Here is a 27,860-nt window from a genome sequence, read left to right on the forward strand (position 1 = left end):
CCACCCTTAACTATGGGATCACTACTGGCATCTCCATAATGAGACAGACTGGGAAAATATATGCATATAAGAAAAGACAGGGGTCCTGATTTGGCTTTCCCATACATCGGTTTTAGATCAATGTCACTCCACTGACGTCAGTGGAGTTATTCCTGATTCACACTACTGGAAGTGAAAGGCGTATCAGGCCCTTTATTTTCAACCAGCGTACAAGGAAAACATTGTTTTGCAGCAGGTATAGGCAAAATATCAACAATGAGGCTTTGAGCTGTCTAACATATGCTGAATATGTGGAGGCATTTCATAATTTAAGCTTTTTCTTTTGCAGTGTATCCATCTTCATTACACTTCATATTCAGTGGCACAGAGAGCATGTTGGTCTTTATTTGCCTTTCACTCACAGTGGTGAAAATTGAAAGTAACTCCCACAGAAGTCAGTGGAACAACACTAGTATAAAATTGGTGTAAGTTAGAGGAGAATCAAGCCGCTTCTGTTTTATGAGTTGGAATAATATGAGAATTCTTTTTTCATGGGTCTTTGTCATGCTTATCATGAATCTGGCCCCGCTTAGGTACCCAAAATGTTTTTTTATTGCTGCTGGATAGCTCAGACCCAGGGGTTTTGGAAGGAACTTCCTGCTAAGTAAGTAGCCATACCTCCCTGTGTGACCACATATAAACATAGCCCACGCAGACATAAAACTACTTCAATGAGCATGTTGGAGGAGCACTGCCTTTCCCCTAGTAGAGAGCTTTGAGGCTGACTCTGCAGCCAGCCACTTTTGAAGAAGAATGCAAGCGTTTTTCTAATGTCTTTGCCTGTCTGCGCTTTCCATGCTCCAGACATTTCCATGTTCCAGTTGTCTAGATTACACTAGTCACAATATGTTGCACTTGTCTACATATATCCGTGACTAGTGATCAGTTGCTCTGTTGTTCCTTTGCACTACAGCGCAAGGGCCATTAAAAGTCCGGTCGGTGGCATGCGGGGCTAAGGCAGGCTCCCTGCCTGCCCTGGCTCCGCACAGCTCCCGGAAGTAGCTGGCATGTCCCTGCAGCCCCTAGGCACAGGGGCAATAAGGGGGGCTCCGTGCACTGCCACTTCCCCCAGTGCTGGCTCTGCAGCTCCCATTGGCCGGGAACCACGGCCAATGGGAGCTGCGGAGGCAGCACCTGCAGGTGTGGGCAGCGCACAGAGCCCCCTGGCCCCAGCACCTAGGAGCCGGCCATGCCGACTGCTTTGGGGAGTTGCGCACAGCCGGGGCAGGAAGACCCTGCCTTAGCTCCGCTGCGCCACCGACCGGGAGCCGCCTGAGGTAAGCGCTGCCCAGCTGGAGCCCACACCCCGAACCACCTCCCACACCCAAACCCTCTGCCCCAGGTTGGAACCCTTTCCCAGAGCCCGTATTCTGCACCCCCAACCCCCTGCCACAACCAAAGTCCCTCCCAAAGCCCACACCCCCTCCTGCACCCAACCCCCCACCCCAGGTCAGAACACCCTCCCACATTCACAGAGCCCGCACCCCCTCCCACACCTCAACCCCTGGCCTGAGCCCCCTCCCACACCCAAACTCCTTCCTGGAGCTCACACCCTGCACCCTCACCCACACCCCAACCACCCGCCCCAGCTCTGAGCCCCTCTTGCACCCCAAACCCCTCATCCCCAACTCCACCCCCAAGCCTCCAGCCGGAGCCCACACCCTCCCCTGCACCCCATCCCCTACCCCAGCCCTGTGCCTGCTCCCACACTCTGAACCTCTCGGCTCCAGCCCAGAGCCTCCTCCTCCACCCCAAATCCCTTATCCCCAGCCCCACCCCAGAGCCTGCACCTGCAACCAGAGCCCTCACCCCCTCCTGCACCCCAACTTCCTTCCCCAGCCCAGAGCCTCTGCCCGCACCCTGAACGCCTCATTTCTGGCCCCACCCCAGAGCCTGCACCCCCAGCCGGAACCCTCACCCCCTCCCGCACCCCAAACTCCTGCTCCAGCCTAGTGAAATTGAGTGAGGGTGGGGGAGAGTGAGCGACGGAGGGGGGGGAATGGAGTGAGTAGGGGCGGGGCCTCAGAGAAGGGTTGGAGAAGGGGCAGGGGCAGGGGGCAGGGCAAGGGTGTTCGGTTTTGTGTGATTAGAAAGATGGCAGCCCTAGTTCTCCTGTTGGAATAGGTAATCCACCTCCCCGAGAGGTGGTAGCTACGTTGACAGAAGAATTCTTCCATCAGCCTAGTACCGTCTACACAGAGACTTAGATTGGCTTGACAGCGCCGCTCCTGGGATGTGGATTTTTCACACCCCCGACTGCCATAGTTAAACTGGACTAATTTTCTAGTGTAGACCAGGCCTCAGTGACACTCTCTGACCCCTGAAATGTAAACACACAAATAGTATGAATGAGGGGGAGGGGTTAAATTGCATTTAAATTGCTCATTGTGGTGATGGTATTTTCTCCCCTAGAATGTGCTGTGAAAACTCAACAGTTGTATAAGCAGGGGAAAGTGCTTGTGTACAATGAAGAAAATAAAAGGCATAAAAATGACAAGGCTTGGCTAAAGAAAGCAAGTTTTTTTGGTCTCTGTAATGGGCTCCATGCTGCAAGGTGCTGAGCCGTCTGACCCCAATCCAGGAGAGCACTTAAGCACATGCTTTACTTTACTCTCATGAATAGTCCCATGCACCATGCAGCATCAAGCCCTATCAAAGGATATCCCTGTAGCCGCACTCCCTGCCACTGGTCAAAGGATCCTTCCCTCACTCATTACCTTAACCTAATGGCATTGCCAAAGGACCAATGTAATTAAGATTGTGCATGATGCTGGGAGGGAGGGAGGGAGGGATGCACACCCTGTTTTGGTTGCATAGCAAATTGTATACTTCTCCATCAATTTACATCAACAGGCTTGATTCTGGTGTCTTCTCTCCGACAAAAATCCCTTTGAAGGCAATGGGATGTTGCCAAAGTAAGGACAGTGGGGTCCAGCCCAGTACATTTTGGGAGGCAGGATCTTCCCCACAAAAGGTTAATGTTTGATATTCCAGAAACAAGATTAATTGTGAGGGAGACCTACAGCGAACCCATACATTATTTCCAATTAATACATGATCAAAATGATATGGATGCATGCAGTTCATGAAACACTTAGCAGCCCTCAAATCAAAGCACTCCATAATCATACATTATCACGAAGGAATTAAATAATTTATTTAAGGATGATACAAAGAAAATTGATAGATAGACAGAAGGGTGGGGAAACTAAATGCAGGAGAAGCGAAAGCTATTGTATTTTGCTCAGAAATGTCTCTGTGGTTGGTAATCACTCCTTAGCCACTGGAGTACAAAATATCCTATTATTTATTAAGAGTACAATCAATGGATAGGGAAAAAAAGTCATCTTGCCTTAGGAGAGACACAATACCACCTCACCGTGAGCTAGATGATGGACCGCTTTATCTGCCTCCATTGGCTACCAAATCCATTCTCCTTTCACAGCACTAATAGGTTTGTCTGGAATATTTGCCATTAAGTGTGATCTGTTCCAGCTCTTTTGGAAGACACATCTCATATGGTTTCTCTGCTCCCCAACATCTCCTGTGTTGGTATGCTTGAGGGGTAGTTCTTATAGACAGTGCAATGAGAGTGCAGGGAAGAGATGTCAAGAGAAGGTAGACTTGTAGCCAAAAAAAAACCCCTCTATCTTCTGATTCAGATGTCATCTCTGCCAACACAGCTGTCACTAAATAGCCTTGGCCTTGTTGCTGTAGGTCAGGAATCACACATGAGCAGTGATATCATTCCCACTCTTCTTGGCAAATAAATGTTGCAGATGTAGGACCAGATGCTCAGATCCAACCAAGCTGTGCTTAACACAGGAGCTCAAGGGTTGTGGGAAGCCAGGATACAGCTGGGTGCAAGTGCACCCCAGCTAATACCTGCCTTTCCTAGCCATGTCCCCTACTCCAGTGGCGAGGATGGGGTAGCATTGAAGCCACAGTGGTGACCCCACAATGCTGGAGGATGCCTCTAGACATGAGGAATCCTACTGTGGGGGCAGTAAAGCTGGTGTTAGAGCCCCTTTGTGCTGCCAGATCACACCAATGAACCAGACCCATAAAGCAGAGAACAGGAGATGTAGAAGCAGAGGGCAGGGAATGCATTGCAACATATGGGACTCCCTGGAGAGAGTGATTGATACTAGTGTAGAAGCAGCACTCTCAAAATTAATGATAGCCTATATCAAATTTCAAATGACCTTTTCTTAATTGGTCATGACATTGAGGCATCTGGTACTATGTTCATCATCATAGCTAGATTATTATAGTTATTTAATATTTATATAGTGGTGTGCCCTGGATCCCCAGTCAGAACCGGAGCCTCATTGTGCTAGATGTCAAACACACCCAAAGGCAGGATCTCTGCCCTCAAGGGTTTATAATTTCAGCTCTCGTACCTGCACATTTATACATGTTTGCTATTCTGTTCAGGGTCTTATACGATGCCAGGGAATGCACGGTGGTATCTAAGCATCTATCGGAGTTCAGTGGAGCTACACATATGCCTAAACTTACTTGTGCATGTGTTTGCAGGATGGGGGTCTAAGAAGGCAAGTACATATATAGGGCCATGGGGAGGAATACAGTCAAATACTGTAAGGGACCGGGGCGTAGGCAGTTTTGCCTAGCAATCACAGCTGGGTTGGGGTCCATATGTGAAGAACGGTAGTTGGTGAGCAGGGGTTGGAAGAATCACTAGAGCCAGGTTCAATAAGCAAGAGTCAGGCCAGGGTTGGAGGCCAGAGATCAGAAGACAAGGTGAAGTCTGGAGTCACATCAGGCCAGAAGTCTGTATGGTTGCCTAGACAACATCCTGGGCCTCCTGCCAGGATTAAATTGTGTGCTTGGCCAATCAGAGAGGTGCAGGGTATTAGCACTCTGAGTCCTTTGGGCAGTACTTCCTGCAGCGCCTACTCTCCACAGTTCTCCCTTGCTGCAGTGTTGTGTGGCACTGTGGGGCTATCAGCCGTCCTAGGCCTTGCAGATGTGGGTTCTAGTCCACCAGGCCTTACAAATCCATACAAGTTTCATGTGCATTTGCCATTTTTAAAAAGGTATAACTAAAATAAATGCAAACTATCCCCTTCAACTGCCTGGAGCCACCCTCAATTAGGTGATTAATGCCAGAAACCATAGGAGAGGCTACCCACGTCATCCATGCCGAAGTGGCAAAAGACACGTTCAAGAGTAACAGTAAAACCTGGGAGTATATCTATGATTGAATGCAGGATATTGCTATAATGAGTGAAGATAGTAGAGAAAGTAATTGGGAACCTTTACAGGAGCCCCTTTGGTATGACAAATGTTAGACAGAGTGGGGAAAGCATAAGACTAATGAGTACCTGTTCAGAACATATAGAAGTTATTGTTTAAACCCTATACAGAATATTTGCCATTTTTATGTTTATTAGAATAAAATCTATGTGCTACAAGCTTAACATTTACAGAGTCTCCCTGTAGCTATAAACACTTAAGCTCTTTCAACTGTTTCCTGAGGACTTAATTTATCTTCTTACCTCCCTGTAGGAAGTGCCTAATATGTCATATTTTTAAGGAGCATGCAAACATCTGGAAAGTGGAGCACATAAGTGCAATAGATACTTGCTGTCTCCATTTTTCAAGTTTATGTCTAAGCATTTGAAAAATGTCTTTGTTATTCTGCATTTATTTTATTTTCTAGGCCATTGTTGGAGTCGTCAAAAGCTTTCACTACCAAGTTGTGCTGACTCAGCTGTTTCAGAACATCCTAATTCCTAGGGCCCAGCCATAGTCGAGTTTTAGCTATATTGTAACTCAGCAATGTCCAGACCATGTTTTAGCAAGGTTGGGCTTACCTGTGTGGACAGGTCCAAAACCATGCTGTGGAATCATTTGATTACATCCCTAAGCTTTACAACATGTAACATTGGGTTACAACATGGTTAGTTCCTGTTTACATATGTTCTGTTACACCAAGCTGTATTATAACAAGGTTGGAGCACTATCATGTAATGACATGATCCCTTTACATGATACATTTTGCATATAGATGAGCCAAAGGGACATTATTAATCATGCTGTGAAGTCAATTATGTGTTCTGAGGGCAACTTCAGCAAGATATGTCAGCTTTGCGTTTACACTTGTAAGGACCCTTGTGTCCAGGGATCGGAACCTTGGTAGCTACAGTCATGTTTAAACACAGTTGTTGGTAGCTGGATTCTAACATGGTTTCTCACAACAATGTGGACAGAGAATTTTTACTAAGAACTGTACTAGGCAACCTCCCTAGTGAAAGGGGCTTAAGAAGAAGTTGGACTTGGTCAGGAAAGTGGGCAAGTTAGTTGATTATTGTGTCAGCATATGCTGCTAACTGAGCGTGCCATATTCTGTGAGATGAACCTAGATAGGATTCTGGTAGGCGTTAATGTTGTTTGTATGCATTAGGATCAGAATATGGCACTGCATAGTCCAGAGGCTTAAAAGACCAGTGATGGTCAAAGGATACGTGTGAGTAGACACAAAATTCACACCATTGCTTGTACTGTTATATATTCTTTGCCAGATGACATTACTGAAAATCAGCTGGCTTCAACTTTCATTTATATTGACCATTGGTATCACATTAAATTGTGTACGTATTTTCAATAAGTATGCACATTAATATAGGGCCCTACCAAATTCATGGTCCATTTTGGTTAATTTCACGGTCATAGGATTTAAAAAATCTTAAATTTCATGATATCAGCTACTGTATTTAAATCTGAAATTTCATGGCGTTGTAATTGTAGGTGTCCTGGCCCAAAAAGGGGTTGGGTGCAGGGGGGTCACAAGGTTATTGTAGGGGCGGTCGTGGTATTGCCACCCTTACTTTTGCACTGCTACTGGCGGCAGCACTGCCTTCAGAGCTGGGCTGGTGGAGAGCAGCGGCTGCTGGCCAGGTGCCCAGCTCTGAAGGCAGCACCGCTACCAGCAGCAGTGCAGAAGTAAGGATGGCATGGTATGGTATGGCCTTACTTCTGCACTGCCTTCAGAGCTGGACACCTGGCTAACAGCCGCCACTCTCTAGCCACCCAGCGCTAAAGGCAGCACAGAAGTAAGGGTGGCAATACCATGACCCCCCTACAATAACCTTCTGATCCTTCCGCCCCCCCCCACCCCTCCCTTTTGAGTCAGGATCCCCAGTTTGAGAAACACTGGTCTTCCCTGTGAAATCTGTATAGTACATGGTAAAAATACATAAAAGACCAAAAACGCGTCATGGACCATGAATTTGGCAGGGCCCTATTAATAAGGGATTCAATGTTGCTTGAGTTAGTACCCCAGGATTTGCTCCAATACTACAAAGGTAATTTTCCCCACAGTTTAAGATTTTGCCCTTTTTAGGTGTCAGTGTTTTGCTATCTCTCTATTTAGCAGTTACAGTTTCAGATTTAAGTTAACCAGGCTTGCATGTATTACTAATAAATGATAAATTAAAACCAATAAAGCATTTGGATTTATTGATGAATTTTACTGTAACAAAGCAACATTTTATGTTAAGCTCCTTTTTCTGGATTGAAGCAGATACACCTTATCAGCACATCTTATAATGCTGGGTTTTGCGAGCTTTCTTCCGGAAAGCCAAGTAAAACTCTGAATAATCTGGTTTTTAATATTCAAGTATCTACTCAGAAAAAATATATTAGTTTTAGTGAGTTGCCACCGAGCAAACTCTGATCTGTAAGATTGTAACAAAAAGTTGCTCATATGCTTTATCCTGCAAGGGTACCATCTGAAGTGCTGAGTTCCTTGTTCGCCTTTAATAGGGTTACCATATTTTAATGCTCCAAAAAGAGGACACTCCACGGGGCCCCGACCCCACCCCAACTCCGCCCCTTCCCCAAAGTCCCCGCCCCAACTCCGCCCCCTCCCCTGAACGCTCCGACCCCCTGCTCCTCCCCCTCCCCTGTTTCCCGCGAATCAAATGTTCGCGGGAAGCCTGAAACAGGCAGGCAGGCAGGCAGTAGGTAACTTGGGGCAGCGGGGGGGGGGGAGCGTGAGGAGGCACGGCCCAGTCCAGCCCCCCCAGCCGAGCGGCTCCCTCCGGCGGCTGGCCCCGGCCAAGAGGCTCTGGCCCTGGCGTCTCCGGCCCGGCTCGGCTCAGGCCCTGGGGCACCCGCCCCGGCCCCGGTGACTCCAGCTCGGCTCGGGCCCCAGGGCACCGGCCCTGGCCCCAGTCGAGTGGCGCCGGCCGGTGGCAGAGCACCCCCAGCCCCGGTCCCAGCGGCTCCGGCTCCGGCTCGGCTCGGCTCCTATTTTCCCGGACATGTCCGGCTTTTTGGAATTTCCTCCCAGACAGGGATTTGAGGACCAAAAAGCCGGACATGTCCGGGAAAATCCGGACGTATGGTAACCCTACCTTTAACCATTGGAACAATTTATCAAGGATAATGGTGGAGTCTCCATCACTGACCATTTTTAATTCCGATTGGATGTTTTTTTCCTAGAAGCTGTGCTCTAGGAATTGTTTGGGGGGGGAGAGCTAGACCTTGTTACACAGGAGGTCAGACCAGATGATCACAGTGGTCCCTTCTGATCTTGGAATCTATAAATCTTTAAAGATTCTCTACATCTTATGGTTATCAGGCACTTATTCTTTGACCTTGGGCCATTCACTTCATCTTTTGCTTCAGTTTCCCCATCTTTAGCACCGGGATAATGTTTAGCTACCTGTGTCATAGGGATGTTGTGAGGATTAGTTAGTATTTGTAATTCACTTTGAACATCGAAAGTGCTGTGTAAATGCTAAATATTATGATATAATTCCTCTGTATTTCTCTGCATTGTGGATTACCAAGATACAAGTGTGTAGATGGAAGCTTCCTCCTTTGTAAAATGAATACTACCTTACCTTTTCATTTTGCTTTCCAACATTAACTCTCCAACCCTCTCAACATCTGGGTGAAGTAGGTAAGTACTGTAACACCCATTTTACAAACTGGGAAACTGAGGGTATGTCTACACTACCTGCCGGATTGGCGGGCAGCGATCCATCCAGCGGGGGTCGATTTATTGGTCTGGTCTAGTCTAGACGCAATAAATCGATCCCCAAGTGCTCTCCTGTACTCCACCGCCACGAGAGGCGCAGGCAGAGTCGACGGGGGAGTGGCAGCAGTCGACTCACCCCAGTGAAGACACCACGGTAAGTCGATCTAAGTACGTCGACTTCAGCTACGTTATTCACGTAGCTGAAGTTGCGTAACTTAGATCGATCCCCCCAGTGTAGACCAGGCCTGAGACACAGAATGAGTAAGTGACTTGTATACGGCCAAACACTGAGTCGACTGTCCTGACCCCATTGCCTTGCTCTGATTACTAGACAGCACTCCAAGGAAGATGCGCATTGACGTTCTAGATTTGATCAGTTATGTGTCAAGGTCAGTAGCCTGCCACCAGTAGTGGAAGGTGCCTAATTACCAGCTTCAAAATTCTTGTGATAATCTGTCCTTAGGGGACATGTCTTCCTAACCCCCTCAGTGGAAGGTTGGCTCATGCCCTGAAGCATGAGAATAATTAAGCTCTTTCTACTCCTTTCCCAGTTCCTTAATCAGACCTTTTAACCTACACTTTTGGGGCCAGAGCCAGTGTCCATGGAAGTCAATGGAAAGACCTGAGATCAGGCCCTCTGATACCACCTTAGACGCCAAGGTGAAAAGTCTAAGGTTATGTCGACACTGCAATTAAAAACCTGCAGCTGGCCCGTGCCAGCTGACATGGTCGCGTGGGGCTCAGGCTAAGGGGCTATTTAATTGCAGTGTAGACATTAGGGCTCGGGCTGCAGAATGGGCTCTAGAACCCTGCAAAGTGGGAGGGTCCCAGAGCTCAGGCTTCAGCCCAAGCCTGAATATCTACAATGTAGTTAAACCACCCCATAGCCCGAGCCCCACGAGCCTGAGTCAGCTGGCACGGGCCAACTGTGGATGCCTAATTGCAGTGTAGACATAACCTTAGATTGATTTAAGGCTCCTCCACATCAGTGGAACCAGTTCTTAATCTAGTATTTTGTATCCAAAACCTAACCGCACTTATTAGTGTTGTACCAAGCATCAGATAGAAAATTTGTATATCACTGTTTCAGCAATACGGTTCCCTAACCTTAAAATCTGATTGTTTTTAGTAGTTTTTCCCCTAAATCTCAATCTCATTAACATCAATGAGAGTAATGGTGAAAATGCACAGCTTGGGGGGGTGGGAATATGTTGAGCTTGACATATTTCACACAGCAGCCAAGACTTTAGGCAAATTAGAGAAAGCATTAGGTGGACTGACCTCTTTATCCTCTTCATGATTTATAATAGAAAGTAGTCTTTGTTTTGGAGCATCTGCTGATGATCTAGATCCCATCCCTGTAGTGCTTACAATCTAATTGTAGATATGCTGCAACATGTGAGGGAAGGATGGGGTGAGAAAGGAAGAAGGAGCAGTACTAAGAACATACAGTTACTCTCGTTTGGCATGTGCAGTTCTTCGTGGTTCTCTCTATGAGTGTCTATGAAATTAGGAGAATTCACTCCTTTCTTATAGGTGACACAGCAGGTGTGAGCTATTAGGAAAGATTTGAATAAGGAAAGGGCAGTTGTTTGGCAAACAAGGATTGGGCGATTGTTCCATTTACTGTATCAAGATTAAGCTGTTTGACCCTCTTTTTGTTATTGGCGGGCCTGGAAAGTGAAATTACTCTTTAACCTCTGCATGTGGCCACTTCAGGCCAGGTGTGAGGCACTTCTGTTGCTCAGCGGAGGATGGCTTGTATTGCCGCTGTTTGTGCCAGGCTTTCAATCAAGGACTGTTCACAAGCACTAAATTCACAGAAAAAAAAAATCCAAATTGAATCCCTTCTTAAACTCACTCAGTTATATAGAATTTCTACTGTCAGGAAGTGTCTATGAGGAACGTGATTTCGTGTCTTCTAGCAACATCATAAAATTACACCCAGTGGATGGTGATGACAAAGCATTTTGGAGTAAGCCTCTGTGAAGCATTTCCTGCTTAGATTCAGGTTAAAGCTTTTTAAAAGTTGCTGGGCCAGCTAGGACATCTGAAGCTTGGGATTCAGGGTGACCTTTGGCAGGGACCATAATAGATGTGGTCTGCACAAGTGTAACTTGAAGTTGAAATAATCACTGAGGCTGAGACAGGAGTTTTATTGACAGCCAATAGCTGATGAATAAAAACTACAACAGACATGCTTATGTGTCAACAAAGGTAAAAGGTTGGCTCTTTAGCAAAAGTAGCTAGAACCAGCTATTATTTATTTATTTATTTATTTATTACAGTCGCATCTAGAGACTCCAGTGAGATCAGGACTCCATAGGCTGGCTACATATATATTGAGAGACAGAATGCCATTATAAGATTATATTCTAGACTAATCCAACTAAGGGCCTGTCTATATGGAGACACTCAGGGGATGCCCGCTCTACAGCGGCACAGCTACACTGCTGCATAACATGGCTACACGAGTGCTCTTACAGCTGTGCCGCTGTAAGCTTGTAAGTGTAGACCTGGCCATAGTTAGGTCGACCTAGCCTCTGGTGTAGATGCAGCCAGATTGATAAAAGAATTCTTCCATTGACCTAGCCTACCGCCTTTTGGTGAAGTGGATTAACTGCATAGTTGGAGAGGCCCATTCCATGGATGTAGGAAGTATCTACACAATGGTAGTCAACTGCAGCACCATACCTGTGCCACTGTGGTGGCTGTCATGAAGACATGTTCTCAGTTCCCCACATAGACAAGTCCTAAGGCTGGGAGGGGAAACGGAGGCACTGAGAGGTGAATTGACTAGCCCAAGGTCATGCAGCAGGTCAGTTTCAGAGTTGGGGAGAGCCCAGGTCTTCTGAGCCACAGGCCAGTGCACTTGCCTCTTCAATCCCCATTAAAGTTAAAGAGCATTGCAGGTCGCATCTTATTTCATGATTCCTAGTGTCTGTCAAGACACTATATTAATAATTGAGTTGTAGACAGGACATGGGGTAAGATTTTAACCTGCAATCAATTTGTCTTTAAAAATAAATAAATAAATAAAGGCAGTGCTGATGAAAACTATGGAATAAAGGTTGTTGGAAATTGAAGTCTTGTATTGAGCTGTAGGTTATGGCTTGAGCGGGAAGCAACAGTGCTGGAGCTTTTCCATGTTTCCTCTGCCAATCGGCCTCCATAATGGTAGTATCAAGACAGTAGCTTATTCTCCAGGCCTATTCAGTCCATGCAGCCCCTGTGCTAAGATTGCCAGCAGTCAATGCTAACTGCAAGGGGAGGGAATGTGTGGTGTGGTGTGGTGTGGTGGCATTTCTGTGGAAACCACTAACCAGCTGAAATGGGACTCAGGACACCAGGGCACCGGGCTCTGCCACTGGCCTGCTGAGTGGCCTTGGGCAAGTCACTTTGTCTCTCTGGGCCTCAGTTTCCTTTTCTATGAAACTGGGATGATGCTACTGACCTCCTTTGTAAATCACTTTGAGTTCCAATGATGAAAAATGGTATATAAGAGATAGGTATTGTTGTTATAGTCATCAAACAGCCACTATATAAGTCCATGGTATACCCACACCTTGAATACTGCATGCAGTTCTGGTCACCCCATCTCAGAAAAGCTATATTAGAATTGGAAAAGGTACAGAGAAGAGCAACAAAAATTATTACATTTCCATATGAGGAGAGATTAAGAAGGCTGGGACTTTTCAGCTTGGAAAAGAGACAGCTAAGGGGAGGATATGATAGAGGTCAATAAAATCATGACTGGTATGGAGAAAGTGAATAAGGAAGTGTTATTTACTCCTTCACATAACACAAGAACCAGGGGTCATCCAATGAAATGAATAGGCAGCAGGTTTAAAACAAACAAAAGGAAGCATTTCTTTATACAACGCACAGTCAACCTGTAGAACTCATTGTGAGGGGATGTTGTGAAGTCCAAAGCTTTAGTGGGGTTCAAAAAAGAATTAGATAAGTTCATGGAGGATGGGTCCATCGATGGCTATTAGGCAAGATGGTCAGGGATGCAACCCCATGTTTTGGGTGTCCCTAGCCTCTGGCTGCCAGAAGCTGGGAGTGGACAGAAGGGGATGGATCACTGCATGATTGCCTGTTCTGTTCATTCCTTGTGAAGCACCTGGCATGTTCTTATTAGATGACCATGACTTTCACTATGAACCAGAGCAGGAATTCAAGCCAATAAACATATTATTCACAACCATGTATATGATTATCATCTGTTTGCCTAGTATCCCCTTGTTTTCTAGCTCACACAGTGCATATAGGAACGAAGCATACCTAAATTGAAGTTAAATGTAGTTCGGAACTGCCCTTGCCACAAGTCTAGAGCGCCATAAAGGGTGGAAAGGTGGTATAAAGACGCCTTTGTATTCTGTCATCCTCGTGTCGATAGCACCAACCATTTACCCGGGCACATGGGCATCCCCAGCCACGTCCCCTTTCTTCTGGGGGCTGGGAGCGGGATTTGAAGTAGGCACCATTATTCCACGCTTAGGCCACAGCAGCAAAGCAGACTTAGCAGGCCAAAGAATCTGGCCCATACAATCTGAGACAGGTGTGTAAAAGTGAAAATAAAATGTCACTGCATCTCACATTGAGATGATGATCTGCAGAACCTTGTGCATGACAAAATAACAGGGATGCTGGTTTCCCATCCTGTAGAATACTAAAGAAGTGCAGCAGTAGGATTCTTGGCTGGAAGGATGCGTAGGTTGTTGCTAGCATATTAGGTCACTGAGTGACTGTTATCTGTTGTGGCCAGAATGGTTTCCTACACAAGGACAATTATGAAGATTTTTTTTTTTTTTTTTTGTATACCCAGTAGCAGGAGGCTGTAATTAGTGCTTCAAGGCAAATGGTGACCTTTTGGAACTTTTCCTGAGGCTTGTGAAGCTTAAATTAGTTTCTGATGTTTGAAAGCTTGCACAGACTTAATCTCTGGGTTCCATTTATATTATAATTACTGCATGATTCACATTTGCATTCACTTGTCCCTAGTTCCAAAGGACCTGTATCCTTAACCGTTAAGGATGGCTTGTTGTCTCCAAGCTCCTTTGTGTATGGTTCTGTGTCAAAACTCCTTTGGGCGAAGGAAATAAGCAGTGTGCCCTCCTTCTCTTTCAGTGTAGCATTGCTTCAAAATATAAGGCTGATATGAAAGTCTCTTTCACACAAGCAGAAGCCCTCCTAGGAGCTTTTCCTCCAGGAAAAAAAATAGGATAATATTAGCTTGTTTGGTTTTTAAAAGAGAACATCTGTTCTGTCAATCGTTTACAACATAGTTATTAAAGTAGTCTGAAATTAACTAAAATTGTCACTTTTGTGGATGTTCAAATTACATTTCCGCTTCCTTTGATCAGGTTTTCATTTATCTGTTATAAAATATTTCATTGTAGTGTTATGCATCATTAATTTTGCGTAAATTACCCTTAATTGCTCTCTGACAGGGATAAAAAGTGAATAGGAAATGATGCATAGGAGTGTTTAATAAAAAAAAGAAAGAATGAACACAAAGAGCTCCATATAGTTGCCAGTGTAATAAAACCAGAGCATTTATGGGATGAGAAATGAAAATCCCACCACTCCCAGATTCTGAAAATCACTCCATTCTGAAAATGGTGCAGTTACTCGTTTTACATAGTTTGATCCTGTTTTGTCCTTTAGTTTTTGCTTTGTAAATATGAGCCACCCCAAAGCGCCCAAACATTCTTTGTTTATAGCCAGGAATCCTCATTGCTTGGTTGCTCTGTACTATTTTTATATATTTAAACTCCACTCCAGGGACAGAAATGACCATGACAACAGGATCCCCATGGTGCTTCAAATAATGAATCTTCACAAATCAGGCAGTGGCATCCTGCCCTCTGAAAATTATTTTCAGCTATATGAGCGACCTGGGATGAACTCATTATTCTTGAGTGTACAGTACAGATGTTACTAAAGCTTGCTCTAAGGAAAACTGCTTCATTCACCTGGACCACCTATTAGGGTTATTGTTGGCTTTATTTCTGGTTGCGAGATACATGTTTAGCGCCTTATTAATGCAGTCAAGGACATATTAAATCCTGGGAATCCATCTGAGGAAAAATAGATTGATATAAACCTGAAAATCAAGGTTTATAACTTTTCAAGAAAGAATGATATCCAGCATTGGATATCTAGCTGGGAAGCTATTATTTTGTTGTAGGAGAAATTTTCTTATGGAAGAGAATAACTTAAGATGGTTCTTTAAATCAGCTATATTAGTTAATTGCAAGAATCTGGCAAGCTAAGTAGAGGCAAGTGCACATGCAACTGTACATTTAGGGGTATATCTCTCTCCTTTGCACCTGCATTTGTTTCATTAGTGCTAATAAGTTACATACGTGCTTTGAAAAGAGAATATGATGTGATCACGAGGAAACACCCTTTTCTCCTGCATTAACTTGATTGGACATTATATACACAGGCACACATCACAAATGTATGGGCACGTACCTGTGAGAAATGTTCCACTGCAAATGGTGTTTCTCTTAATATTAGCATATTGAATGCTATAACAAACTCCAGTATATTTGAGAAATACACCCAAATGGTAACCTGTGCTCCAAACTGACTCCTGAGCTTGGGGAAAGCTTGGCTTAAAACTCCTTGCACAAGCCTAACTTGAGAAAGGACCCAAAGCAGAACATGTCTGATTCTGAACTTGGGGAAAGTTTGGATCACAGCCTGAACTTCACAGCTCAGGCCCAGCTCCCAATCCTGGGTTGGAACCACAATACTGGATCCAAATGTTGTTTTATTTTGGGGGATGTGGGGAGAAAGGTTTTTAGGATCCAGCTGTGAATGACACAGCTCACTCCCCCTCTCTAATATTTACACATCCGAGGCTTCAGTAATGGTGGAAGTGTAGCTCTGTGCCCTCTGCTCCATGCCAGATGGGTCTGAGCTGCATGCGCCCCTGGTTTAGGGGCCCTTTTCCATCTGACCTGATCATTGGGAGTGTGTGAAAGTGCCAATGACTTTTCCTAAGGATCGCAGATTATTCACATTCCTCCTTACAGCCACTCACCAATATTAAAACCGTGGCCACAGGTCACTTGATAGGCGAGAGATCTCTGATCAGTGTGTGGCTGGAGAGGAGAAAGAGCCATCCAAGTTGCTCCTGAGGGCACTAATACCATCACAAGCACCTGCCCAGCCATTTTCCTGCAGCAAAACTGTCTCCTCACAAAATCTCACAGGTTATCTGTGAAACTGGCTTATTTTCCAAAAAACCTTGATTTTTTTCAAACTGCCCTGATCCCACAAATGCCTATTCACGTCAGTAATCTCTCAATGAGCTACTGACAACAGGGATATTCATAGATGTAACGTTACTCAGGTTCCTGAGTGCTTACAGGATCCAGGGCCAATACTTGTTTAATTTTTCCTCACTCCGTTGCCCTCCAGACTCTTCTTCAGGACAAGTAGGTGTGTCTGTAGTTCAGGCACGTAAGCACGATATCTCCATATAGTAGTACAGAAGCCTGCAGCACCGTCAATGTTGTATGAACACCGCACTGTATGTTACATGAAAACAAGACAGGAGTGATGATTATTTTTCCAGACTAGACACATATAAGGAAGTAAAGATTAAAAAATGAAATGTCTTGGGAGAGGGTGAATAGCAGCATAAATCTCTGCTTGATGTTTGTGATAACAAGGTTGCACAACAAAACATCAGGAAAATTTGTCTGTGGCACTGACTAAGCAATACTGTTGATGGGACAAAGATTTTAATTATAAGCATTGGCTCAGAAGACTCCCCATGCCTTTATTTATTAGTATGATAATATCACCCGATGTATGAACTTTATGCATTATGTATAAATAATTCATGAATTAGCAAATAAAGAGATCTGGAATCTATACACAGAGATGGCGGATGCCAATTATCTCACTTCTGCAGAGCCAGACCCTCTCGGTTCACATTGTTTGCAGCTGCTCTTTTAAATCATTCATCAGCGCTTAAGAGATATGCTGGTAGTGCTGGCAGAGACAATTTGAATTTTCATTGTTTACACACTGTGAATTTAGCTTCTGGTCTGAAATTATCTGCCACACTGAAGCCTCTGAGAGACTACAGATGAAAAGAATAGGACAAGCAGCATCTCTTACTTTTATATATATATATATATATTCTTGATTATTGTTCTTTTGCAATTTTATATCTTTTTAGTGGTTGCTCTTTAATTTTAATTTTTAATTGTCAAATTTTTGCCATGCTGCTCAGAGCATGGAAGAATCACAACCATTTTCAAAACTCTCTCACGAGTTTTCTGTATGAACGCATGACAAACATTTTGCTCATGGAGGTGTAGAGTGATAGAATGTGAGTTTTCAGTTTTTAATTTAGCAATCTATTCTTTGCCACCTACACACCTAGGATTGTTTCTTGCTGTCAGTTTTGAAGCTGAATTTCTGTTGAAAATAACGATAAAAGCTGCTTAAAAAATGATATGCCATGACCACTAATTTTTTTCTTGTCAAATTACTCATTCTGTTCATACTTATTTTCAGAGTATTGCCAGTAGTGTATTCATGCTAAATTTATAACATAAGAACATCTATAATGTGTCAGACGAATGGTCCTTCTAGCTCAGTGTCCTGTTTGACAGTGGCCCAGATGCTACAGAGGGAATGAACAGAACTGGCCAAATTCGAGTGATCCATCCCCTGTCGTCCAGTCCCAGCTTCTGGCATTCAGAGGTTTAGGAATATCTGCAGCATGGAGTTGCATCCTTGACCATCCTAGCTAATGGCCATTGATGGACCTATCCTCCATGAACATATCCAAGTCTTTTTTGAACCCTGTTATACTTTTTGCCTTCACAACATCCCCTGACAACGAGTTCCACGGGTTGATTCTGCATTCTGTAAAGAAGTACTTCCTTTTGTTTGGTTTAAAACTGCTCTCTGATTAATTTGCCCTTGTCATTATGGTGACGTGGCTTAATGTTACTTCCAGCATGGATAATGACTGTGATTGTGTTCGCATGAAAGGCTATGTGTGAGAGCCAAATTATTAGTTTTATTAATTGAAATCCTGTTCCTGTAGCTATGGATTGATACAGGATCGTTAACTACAGTACCATCTTGGAACACGCAGCATATTACATTTCATGTGTATGTTCCCCGGTGAAAATCTTCGGGCCTGATTCCCTTCTCACCTATGCCAAATGTAAATCAGGAATGGAGATGTCAGTGACTCTGGATTCAGTGGGGTTACATTGATGTAAAACTGGAGCCAGCGAGAGGAGAAACAGGCTGTTTATATGACAAACCCATGTCATATTGGTTTCCTTTTGATACTGATGGGAAAGCACACTCTGCAGATTGATAATTGCTGTATCATTCCATGACTATGCTTCTTTCCCACCCCCTTTCAGTCACCGGGCACCCCCAATCCCTGTACTTCCCTACTGCCTGCGATGGTGTTTGGCTTTTCATGGGCCATGCAAAGAGTGGGAGGCTCCATTCTGGCCCACAATAAGAAGTTTGATATAGTCTTGGACTATTTTGGCCTAATTCTTATCATCTTTACACCACTTTTACCCTGATGGAATTCCATTGATTTACATGCATTTGCTACTCTTGATTTTGGACTCGATCCTGTGAAGTGCTGAGTGTCTTCAACTCACTCTGAAGACAATGGGTGGGTACTAAAGGGCTCAGTACCTCTCAGGATCAGACTGTCACAGGTGCTAGGCTCCCATGCAGTGAAGCACTAAAGTACCTGCTTAACTTTAAGCACATGCCTAAGGCCATCTCTATTTGGCAAAATAGTTAAACAAATGCTTACTTTAAGCATATGCTTAAATCTTATTGGGATTTAGGCATATACTTAAGTGCTTTCCTGATTCAGGGCCTATCTGAAAGCAGAACCAGGCCCTGGTATATAGCAGGGAGAAGGGAGGAACACGCCCAGACATCAATACTTATTTAAAAAAATTAATAAATAAGTGGAATATGTCAGGACTCAGGAGTCCCAATCAAACTTCCATTTGAAAGGGCTCCAGAGAGAGAGAGGGAGAGAGAGTACCGTGCAAACTGTGCCCTCGCTCTGTTTCTGTCATCTCTGAATATTTCATCGAACAAATTAGATTTTGCTATTAGATCTGTAAATGACAGTGGATGGCATTTGCCAGATGGTGTGTGTATTGTAACTGTCACATCATTATAGGTTTAAAATTAAAGTATGGGAAGTTGGCAAATGAACATACACTATATAATTTCCAGAATTCAACTCTGCAACGGTAGACATTAGCCACTCAGCACATTGTGTGTGGTAAAAAACAGTTACGTTTAACAAATGTCCACATTTTTAACTAGGCTAATCTCTAAACTGGTTTGTTCAACTTAGTTTAAAAGTCAACATTGAACAACATTATTTACTTTGTGCCTAAAATTATAGATTTTTTTTCTTGAAGACTTACACCTTGGCCATAACTAATATATGTAATTATCAGGAATACTTAACTAAATTGTCAGGAATAAGCTCTCAAATTAACTGGATGACTCTATTCAATATACTATGCCTACAATTTTTCCACTTGTAAAGAAAAACAATTAATAACTCTAATTCTTTAGGGTTGTGGATATATTTGTTTCAAGTACCTTTATTTGATATTACCATAAAATGAGAGCCTGGGTGGGAACTTTGCTTAGCTTTATAAAATTTGTTTGAGAGGAGGGCAACAGAGAGTGAGAGAACACCCAAATAAAATAATACATAATATATGTATTGTTGTTAAACTACATAACTGGATTGTTTCTATTTATCTATTGACTTCTCAAGGTATTGCCAATGCTAGCACAAAGAGGTACAGAAAGAGAAATCAGAATATACATCATGTTTCTCACTTGCATTCTCTTCTTTGTATAAGGGATAGCTTTATTAGTAAGAGACTGATCCAGCTTCCACTGAAGCGAATTGAAAGACTCCCATTGTCCTCAATGGAAATTTGATCAGGCCCTACTTGAATAGTACTTTAACTTAGTTTCACTCTAAAGCCTTGGTTCAGTGAGTGAGGGAGAAGCTTTATAAATCAATATGTTTAGTATGTCATTGTATATCAGTAGCTGAAAAGCTGCACAACCCTCTTCAGTAATATTTAGCACTGTGTTTGAAATCGACTTTCTATTCAGCTTACTACCAACAAAACAAAATGACTGGCCTCTCTCCATGCTCTGTGATGATTCAGTTTCATTCTGAAACCATTTAGCAAACAAAGAATGAAGGAATCACTTTGTTAATGAAGAAAATTCGCTGTTACCAGGGACTGAAAATCAGACCAGCCATATCAGTCAAACTGTACAATGAATAAACCTTCTCTGCTTTCATTCATATCAGTGCTGCACAAATGGCAAACCTGTCTGAAATGAAGAATGATATATATTTGGCAACAGTATGTTTTCTCTATATCAGATCCTGATCTCATTTACACTGGTGTAAATCTGGAGTAACAGCATTGCCTTTAACACAGTTGGTGTTTGATTTACACCAGTGTAATTGACATCAGAATCTGATCCACTTAATTTGATTGATTCCTTGTGTTCTCTATGAAGAAAAAATACAACACTTTCGTGCTACTTTGTCCCTTTCTGCAATACATACAGTGCTGTAGTCCTCGAGAACATTAAATCTAGTATTTTCTGTGTCAAATGGTACATCATAGCCCATGTATTTTTATATTGCATGTAAAGAATTAGTGCTAATCAGAAAATGGTAAGTATTTTGCATGAACATTTCAGAACGAAAAGTAAAAAATAGGTTTGTTTGGTTTTTTCAAAAATTTTCATAGGCTAGGTCTACACTTTTGCTGGCAGAGTAATGTTGGTTAGGGTGCAGGGTTTTTTTTAAAGGACATAGATGTAGCCCTTGTATAGATGCAGTAGTGCTGGCATAAAAGTGCTTTTTTCCTGTATAGCTTATATCGATTACCAAACCAGTATAAGCTATACTGGCAAAAGCTCTTTTCTGCTAGGATATGCTGCACCTACACGAGGAGGGTTTATCGGCATGGCTGTACCAATATAGTTATACTGGTAAATCTTTTCTAGCGTAGACCTGACCACAGAAATTTTCCAATTTTTCAGTGAAAAACTAAAAATGTTTGGTTTTCTGTCCCTGATCATTTTTTGTTTAGAAAAAAGTGACTAATGATTGTGGGTGCTTAAAGTTTTTGGGCGCTGAATTGAGACACCTCCGAAAATCAGGCCCCTCTGAGGGGCGTTAAGTTGGCCACCCAAAATAATTTAGTCGCTTTTGGAAATCTTGGCCTGTCGGCTGGAACCCGCCATCCTCTCCTGGTAGCACCCACAGTAGGGGACTAAGAAGCTGGGCAACTCCGCAAGGTCTCCCGATGGAGTTTCCCCCACATTATGACCTTAGCAGGGTTTGCCCCTGTATGGAACATGCTACAATTCTACCCCAAGCAGGGCCGGCTCCAGGCACCAGCTCAGCAAGCAGATGCTTGGGGCGGCCAACGGAGAGGGGCGGCACGTCCGGCTCTTCGGCGGCAGGTCCCTCACTCCCTCTTGGAGGCAAAGGACCTGCCGCCGAAGAATGAAGCCGCGGCGGTAGAGCTGCCTCCGAAGTGCCGCAGATCGCAATCATGGCTTTTTTTTTTTTTCCTTTCTGTTTGGGGCTGCAATAACCCTGGAGCCGGCCCTGACCCCAAGCACAAAGGGATCCTGAGTGATCTGCAGGAGACAAGACCCCTGTGTCTCCATAGCAGCTCTAGGTCCCGGGCAACCTACCCCAGGATATTTCCTGGCAGCTGAATTCCAGTAGAGCCATTCTACCAAGGGCCTCCTCTGGCCACAGCTTGCCTGGAACACTCCAATGCAGGGAAAACAAAGGAACAATGGTGCTGCTGAATGGATTTGTTGTTGTTTTTTTAAATCTTGAACATGTACTTCAGGGCTTGATCCTGCAAAGTGCCGAGCACCTTGCAAATTGAAGGTCAGTTAATTTCAGTGGGACTGCTCGTGTGCTTAAAACTAATCCCATGCCTCAGTGCACTGCTGGGTGGGTGCCAGAGGTTTCAGCACTTTTCAGGATCGAGCCCTTAGCTGTAGGATTGTTAAAGCGTATCTCCAGTTTACTTTCCACATGCTTACAGGTCATGCAACTCAGAGCGTGCTGTGCCCTGCAGATCACTTAACATTTGAAATCGTCAGCACAAGGGGAAATGCAGAAATGAGCCCCTTCCAGTGCCACCTTAAAGACAGTGGTGGGATAAGGTTTCTGACAAGTCTTCTGCTGGGTTTCCCTACGCAGCCAGATTTAAACATTGCAACCTCAGCAGGGTGCACAGCCACATAGCATGCGTGATTTGAATTGGAAATATACACTGTATGTGCTTTTAGCAAAACCCTGCCACTAAGATTTGAGCCTGCACCAGCTACAGGGAAGGGAGCAGTACTGACCACGAACCTGGCACGAACCTGGCACTGGAGCCAGTGCCACAGAAAGGTTCAGGATGGAAAGTGCTGCCAGGAGCACCTTACTGTCTTTCCATAAAGCTAGCATGTACTGTACTGCCAACCATAGCGTGCACACAGCGTGGCTGGGAGTATGGCCGGCTCCCCTTGCTGCTGTGATCCGTCCCTTGGTATTGTTCCCTCTTCCTATTGCCTGGGTGCAATAGTGGGGGGAGAAGACAAGGAACATAAGCTAGCCAGTATCTCTGGGGTTAGGAAGAAACAGTTTATCCATTATGGGGTTTCTTCCTCATCAACACTGCTAGTGACAAGATATTGGGTTTGTTGGACTCCTGGTATGGCGGTTCCCACCTTTCTGCCCCTATCCCTACCACTCCTCAACACACCTTCCCACACGACTCCTCCAGCAACGAAGGGCAGGATTTAGACTTTACTGCCAGTTGTCCTGCAGAGTGATGGCCAACTTCTCTGAGAAAATCACTCCCTGCAGCTGGCAGGTGTTGGTACAGCACCTACCACAGTTTGGACAGCACCTAAGGACACTGGTTGTGGCCTTTTGGTGCTACCTCCATATAAATATTAAATAATACTCATCCTCTTTACATACTGGCTGATATCACATTGCACAGTAGCTGTGCACCGCAGTTGTAGGGTGAACCTGTGACCTTTTGTATTATTGGAACCTACCTGGTGTTTGATTTAAAAAAACATAGAGCATCTATGTAACAGCAACTATTAGCCAAGGCACATAAAACGTAAATGTTTTGTGCAGTGATGTTTGTGTGGCATCAGAATAAATTAAAAAGCAAATGATTTAATTGTGTTTGTGCTAATTAAAATATTTACAAATTAGAGAGAGATGCATTTATTTTCCCATTGGGAAAGGGCCTTGACACCTCGCCTGTCTTGGAGTCGACAGTGCTGTCATTTATTCATAGACTGCTATGTATACCTGGGTGATTTGCTTTTTAGATTACTCTTCCGTGACACGTAATTCTCAGGAGCCTCCAACTTCAAGGGATTCAAAAACAGGTTTATATGTACACATATATATGTGTGTGTGTGTTTTAACCAAATGCCTTTCTTTCCCCTTCTTTTCAAGGTCCAAGAGTTCCAATTGTGACTGTTCACAACACGACAGATAAACAAAGTAAGTACTGGGTTGTATTTGGTGCGTCCTCAAAGAGAAGCAGTCAGGCAATGTAATAAAATACAGCCATTCTCCATTACTTTCAACAGGGAGTACCCAGACTTTGTCTATATGTGGGCCACACAGACCTCTTAGCTGGAGCTGAAGGGTTGAAACTAATGTATATTATACCGAGAAGATTGCAAGGCAGGTGGTGTGCCTTGAGTAAAGCGCATTGTGCTAGATGCGCAACGTGCATGTTTTAATGTTACCTTGTCCTCCCCTCCCCTGCTGTGTGTTTCATCTACCTGTTGCAGGTTTTTGGAGCCTAGACTGAAAAGGGCTGACTTTCAGTAAGGGTTTGTACAGCCCCTAGGACAGAGGAGCCCTGGTTGCTGAGAGGAGCCCTAGGCACTACTGTAATACAAATAATAAGCAATAATAACAGACAGCTGTGGAAGTGTAGCCAGCAGAGACCACAAGTTGCATCAGACAGTGCTTATCTTTACTGTGGAATGTGGCCCAAAGCTTGAGCAGCTGTAGCTCCCAGCCAGATGGAGCATCGCCTCCTGGAACTGTAGTCTCCACACCACCATAGTAAAACTAAGCGCAACCACACCTGAGCTTCACGGGCAGTTCTTACTCCAGACTTAAAATTATGGGCTGAACACATGAGCAAACTAACCATGTTTCGGTGCGCCGAGTCCAGTGGCTATTAGATTTGTTATTCTGCTGGCTGTCAACTTTCAAGTAGTCATGAATAGTTGTAAGAATTACTAAGAGGAATGATTTTCAAAGGCACAAAGGGCAGTTTGGGGCCCAACTCCTGCTGAAAGCCAATGGGAGCTGGAACCCTAACTTCCATTTGTGCCTTTGAGAATTTCCTCCTGTGTTATTTATTCAAGTGGCATGTAGGTGGTTAACATTGTAGCTAAGTACTTACTTGGCCTCCATTACTGTAGTGTCTGAGCACCTCGCAACCATTAATGTATTTATCCTCACAACATCCCTGTGCGGTAGGGCACTGCCATTATCCCCATTTTACAGATGGGGACTGAGGCACAGAGAGGCTAAGTGACTTGCCCAGGTCACACAGGAAGTCTGCATTGGAGCAAGGAACTGTTCCCAGGTCTCCTGCCTGCTAGGCTGTCACTCAAACCATTGCAGTTTAATTTCTGAAAGTTACCTTCAGAGAAATATTTCTAGAAATTGTATGTATATGTTCGCTGATGAAAAGCGAATTGGAAATACCAGTCATCATTAATATTGTAGAGTTGCACAATCCAAATATATCTCTTCATTAATCTGATACTATGCCATCATGGAAAAGACACGTTTAACAACCAATTGATGGAGTGATAAAAGCCGTTACAATAGGTACCTACCAAGTGTGCGTGGGGTGGGGGGTGATTATCTATTGATTTGAGCACCGGACTTGGACTACGGTGTTCTGGATTCTATTCCCAACTCTGCCATTAACTTATTATTTATTTGGGGTAGTGCCTTGGAGCTCCAGTCATGAAGCAGGACTCCATGGTACAAACACACAACAAAAAGTCCCTGCCCCCAGGAGCTTACAGTCTGGGTGTAAGACAAGAGAAAACAGATAGATACAGATGGGCGGGGGAGTACAAGGAGCAATGAGACAATATTGTCTAAGGTTATTTCTACATTTACAGTTGTGTGCAGAGTACCTACACTGCACCCCCCCCCCCCATAAATAGCCATGTAGATGGTGAGGCACTGGTTAGACAAGTCATGACACACCTGAACTGTAGCATATACACCCTACGCAGCTCTTTACTAGCCCAAGCAGTTCCCCATCCACACTTGCTATTTTTTAGCAGTGTAGTGTCTTGCTGCTGGAGCCTTTCCACATGCCCGAGCCCTTCCCTGCTGTGTGTAGCTGCAGCCTGCTTTTCACTGCGGTGTGTAGCTCCGTACTGGAATGTAGATGCAGCCTGCTTTTCACTGTGGTGTGTAGCTACATGCGCCCTACACCCTGCCACTAGTGTAGACAAGACCTAAATAGACAAGACAGATACAGAGTGGGGGTAGAAACCACAACGAGAGTGAACCATGTGATGGCAGCAAATGTCATGTTAATTCCATGAATTTTCTCGGGGTGCTTACTTAGGAGGGGATCTACTAAATGGGAAGGAGGTGAGGGTGACAGGGCAGAGGAGGACAGGATAGGAGGCGCAGGTGTGGAGTAAGGTAAGCTTTGTGACCTTAGGCTTTCTATTTTAGTCTCTCTATGCCTCAGTTTCCCTATCTGTGAAGGGGAGATAGTAGTACTTGCCTGCCTCAGAGGCGTGTGGTAGTGAGAGTGGGCTAGATTCTACCATCATTTACGCCAATATGAATCTGGAGTAACGTTATTTACAGGGTGCAACACCAGAGCAGCTCCCAGCACCCGAGTGTACCAGTGAACCTGGCCCCCAAATACAGCTGCTGCATGAGGCTGAGTACCCTCATTTCCCATTGAAGGCTGTGGGAGCTGAATCTGTCCGTGGGAAGAGAGTGGGTCAGGCCCAAGGAGTGCAGGGGCAGAGTGGGTGCAGAAATCCAACAGCCAGACATCACAAAAGAAATGATTTGGAAAGATGTTCAGTGGGACAGAAGTGGGGGCAGTTGTTCCAAGCATAGAAGAAACCGTGAAGCCAAGGGTTTTGTTATCAAATAACAAGCCTAGATGTGAACAATCTTCGGGTATGTCTACACTTTGAGCTGGGGGTGTGATGCCCAGCTCGAGGAGACAAACCTGCGCTCGCTCTGCTCAAGCTAGTGTAGCCAGGGTGACGCAAGCAGTAGGAGGGGCTAGCGTACTTGAGGTAGCTAACCCCTCCCACCATTCCCTCTGCTGTGGCTACACTGTTTTTAGTGCACTGGCTTGATCAGAGCTAGTGTGGGTATGTCTCCTTGAGCTGGAAATTACTCCTTCAGCTCAAAGTGTAGACACATCCTAACATTGTCTTTATGGACCTGATCCTGTACTCTTTGCTCAGGTAAATCTCCCATTGAAAACAGGATCAGGCCTGATACAGTATCAGAGAATATCAGGGTTGGAAGGGACCTCAGGAGGTCATCTAATCCAACCCCTGGCTCAAAGCAGGACCAATCCCCAGACAGATTTTTACCCCAGTTCCCTAAATGGCCCCCTCAAGGATTGCACTCACAACCCTGGGTTTAGCAGGCCAATGCTCAAACCACTGAGCTATTCCCAGGGCTCATGATGTGTAAAGAAAAACACAAGGCTCCCATCTGCTGTTTAAACGTTGTGTGTGTGATTTCATTCTTCCTGCTCTCTCAATGCGCTTTGCTGACGATGTGCCGTTCAACTACTTCTCCCCACACCCCACCAGAAGAGTCTTGTACATAAGCAGAGCCGGCAGGGCACAGCCACAGATGTGTATCTGAATGATTTAAAATCTCTTCTTGTAAGAATGCAGTTGTGACTGGCTAAAGTTATGGCTAGAGAAGGCATGTAGTTTAGATTGAGATGGGTGTTTGGGGGAAAAACACAAATAAAATCAAGGTTTGCCTGTCGTATGGTTTAACGGAAATATAAGAGGGTGAATCAGAGTGGAAAATGTCCAATTTGATGTATATTGTAACTTTTGTTGTTAAGCCATAAGCACTGAGTAGAATAGTGTGCTTCATTTGGGAGATTGCCAAGGAAGATATATTGTACACTGTAACAGGGTCTGATGCCTTCTGAGAGCCACCACGTGGCCTGCCTCAGTTTCCCCTCTTGCTTCCTCAAATAACTCAGACTTCTCTCTGTTCAATAATACCCCTCCTTTGGGCCTGGTTTTATTGGCAAAAAGCTAAAAACAAAACAAAAAGCCTTCTCTCCCCCCCCCCCCCACCTTAAACTGGGCACAGCTCCTCCTTTCTGGGGTACTGTCTCAAAACTCCCCTGCTGTCTCATGGCCCTCCCTGCAAAGAACCTGAGCCCAGGTCTTCCTGCCTGGAAACTTGCCTGGTGTCTCAGGGACTTCCCTGCTTTAGCAGGCCACTCCCAGCCCTTCCTAGTTGGAGCAGCTGCCCTTGTCTCAGGATCTTCCCTGCAGGAGCCTTTCTCACTTTCTGCTACAGTTTCCTCTTCCTGTTTCCTGCTCTCCTCTGGCTCTGTGTAGAGCCTTCTGTCAGACCCCATTGAGAGGCTGTTAAAGAGGCACAGGGGAGCTGAACCAG

At 44.6% G+C, this 27,860-nt stretch overlaps 1 protein-coding gene across 1 annotated transcript in view; it reads left to right on the forward strand.

The window, feature by feature from the left end:
• Positions 1–27,860, forward strand: part of DPP6 (dipeptidyl peptidase like 6) — a 594,783-nt gene that overhangs the window by 541,762 nt on the left and 25,161 nt on the right. Inside the window, exon 17 of the mRNA XM_026652149.1 lies at positions 23,634–23,681. Within this exon, the coding sequence (XP_026507934.1) occupies positions 23,634–23,681 (48 nt within the window). The remainder of the gene's footprint in view (positions 1–23,633; positions 23,682–27,860) is intronic.

The sequence above is a fragment of the Terrapene carolina genome, unplaced genomic scaffold (genome assembly GCF_002925995.2).
Source record: "Terrapene carolina triunguis isolate 2854851 unplaced genomic scaffold, T_m_triunguis-2.0 Scaffold111, whole genome shotgun sequence".
In the NCBI taxonomy this organism is placed as follows: domain Eukaryota; kingdom Metazoa; phylum Chordata; order Testudines; family Emydidae; genus Terrapene; species Terrapene triunguis.